We start from the raw sequence: 1,799 nt of genomic DNA, 5'->3' as shown, positions 1-1,799 counted from the left end.
TAAGATCTCTCGACAGTTGGAAGTTGAAAAAGAGTAGGCTAATGTCGCTGTCCTGGCAAAATTTCCCTCCTTGCACACTGCTTAGCATTGCCTGTATTCATTATCCAAATCAGGTGCACATTAAAGATCCCTTGACGGTTGGAAATCGAAAAAGATAATAGTCTTGTACTGCTGTTCTGGCAAAATTTCCCTCTTTGCACACTGCATGGTGTTCCTTATCTTCATTGTTCAGGTGAATTCAACTTCATTTTTAATTTTTTCAGTACATAACACTCAGAATACCCAACAAGTTAAGATCACAGATTTTGGACTGGCCAAATTATTAGATTATGATGAAGAAGTTTATCAAGCTGCTGGTGGCAAGGTTGGTTTGAATTTTATCTCTTCTAACAATATATTGATATTAAAACAGAACCTGAAACATGTTGCTACTCAGAGTTTCACACTATGTGATCTTCAGACAACTAAAACAGAACCTGAAACATGTTGTTACTCAAAGTTTCACACTGTGTGATCTTCAGACAACTAAAACAGAACCTGAAACATGTTGTTACTCAGAGTTTCACACTATGCGATCTTCAGACAACTAAAACAGAACCTGAAACATGTTGTTACTCAAAGTTTCACACTGTCTGATCTTCAGACAACTAAAACAGAACCTGAAACATGTTGTTAGCATTAGATGGAATCCGGCATAGAATATTTACACATAAATGCTTGAAAATGTCTGAATGTGAACACTCTAAAATGATTCTTTTTCTATTCCTAGATGCCAATAAAATGGTTAGCATTAGAATGTATCCAACACAGAATATTCACGCATAAAAGTGACGTATGGAGCTATGGTGTGACTGTCTGGGAATTGATGACGTATGGTTTAAAACCGTATGATAGTATACGAGCCCGAGACGTACCCGATTTACTGGAGAAAGGCGAGCGTCTACCACAACCTCATTGTTGTACAATAGATGTCTATATGATTATGATCAAATGTAAGTACTTTTTTACGCTTTTTGGAAAATTGACGTTCGTCCGTCCGTCCAAATGGAGGCATAAGTTGAGATGATACCTTTGGATTTTTAACCCAGTTTCCCCCTGTCATTGGACGGAATAGATTGAGATAATACCTTTGGATTTTTCAACCTGGTTTCCCCCTGTCAGTGAGTTAGACGCTTGCTCACTAACCTGAAGGTCCAGGGATCAATCCCTGCATAGGTCGAGATAATACCTTCAAATTTTTCAACCTGGTTTCCCCCTGTCAGTGAGTTAGACGCTTGCTCGCTAACCTGAAGGTCGAGGATTCAATCCTGCATAGGTCAAGATAATACCTTCAGATTTTTCAACCCGGTTTCCTCCTGTCAGTGATAAGGTAAGAGGAGCTGACATGGAAAAACGTCTTCTTGTTTGGATATCGGCGATAATCTTGTCATGGAAGCAGATTTTACTCATTACTCTAATCAGCGACGAAAATCTTTGACCACACCTTAAGTAAAAAATTATCTTTCTTAATTATTTAGACGTAAATTAAATTCGACGATATTCTTTGAAATTTTTTTTTTCTCTTAGGTTGGATGTTGGATGCTGAAAGTCGCCCATCTTTTAAAGAACTGCAGGAAGAATTTGCTAAAATGGCGCGAGATCCTGGAAGGTACCTGGTCATACCGGTGAGACAACATTTTCAATATCTTTTATATGTTAAAGGGATTGTGAAGAGGTTTTCTAAATTTTTTATGTGTATCAGAGACACTGATAGCATCAATTTACACCATTCTAATTTTCAGTCGGACGTCTGTGGTTCT

At 37.9% G+C, this 1,799-nt stretch overlaps 1 protein-coding gene across 1 annotated transcript in view; it reads left to right on the top strand.

Annotated features, from left to right (window-relative positions):
* The window catches only part of LOTGIDRAFT_176100 (hypothetical protein), a gene marked incomplete at both ends in the record, with an annotated part of 16,201 nt that overhangs the window by 7,414 nt on the left and 6,988 nt on the right, over nucleotides 1-1,799 (top strand). Inside the window, 3 exons of the mRNA XM_009066265.1 lie at nucleotides 233-364; nucleotides 770-992; nucleotides 1,567-1,664. Coding sequence (XP_009064513.1) covers nucleotides 233-364; nucleotides 770-992; nucleotides 1,567-1,664 — 453 coding nt within the window. The remainder of the gene's footprint in view (nucleotides 1-232; nucleotides 365-769; nucleotides 993-1,566; nucleotides 1,665-1,799) is intronic.

This window comes from Lottia gigantea (genome assembly GCF_000327385.1).
Source record: "Lottia gigantea unplaced genomic scaffold LOTGIsca_748, whole genome shotgun sequence".
Classification (NCBI taxonomy): domain Eukaryota; kingdom Metazoa; phylum Mollusca; class Gastropoda; family Lottiidae; genus Lottia; species Lottia gigantea.
The sequence above is the reverse complement of the archived record's forward strand: the minus strand, read 5'-3'. Positions and strand labels throughout refer to the sequence as shown.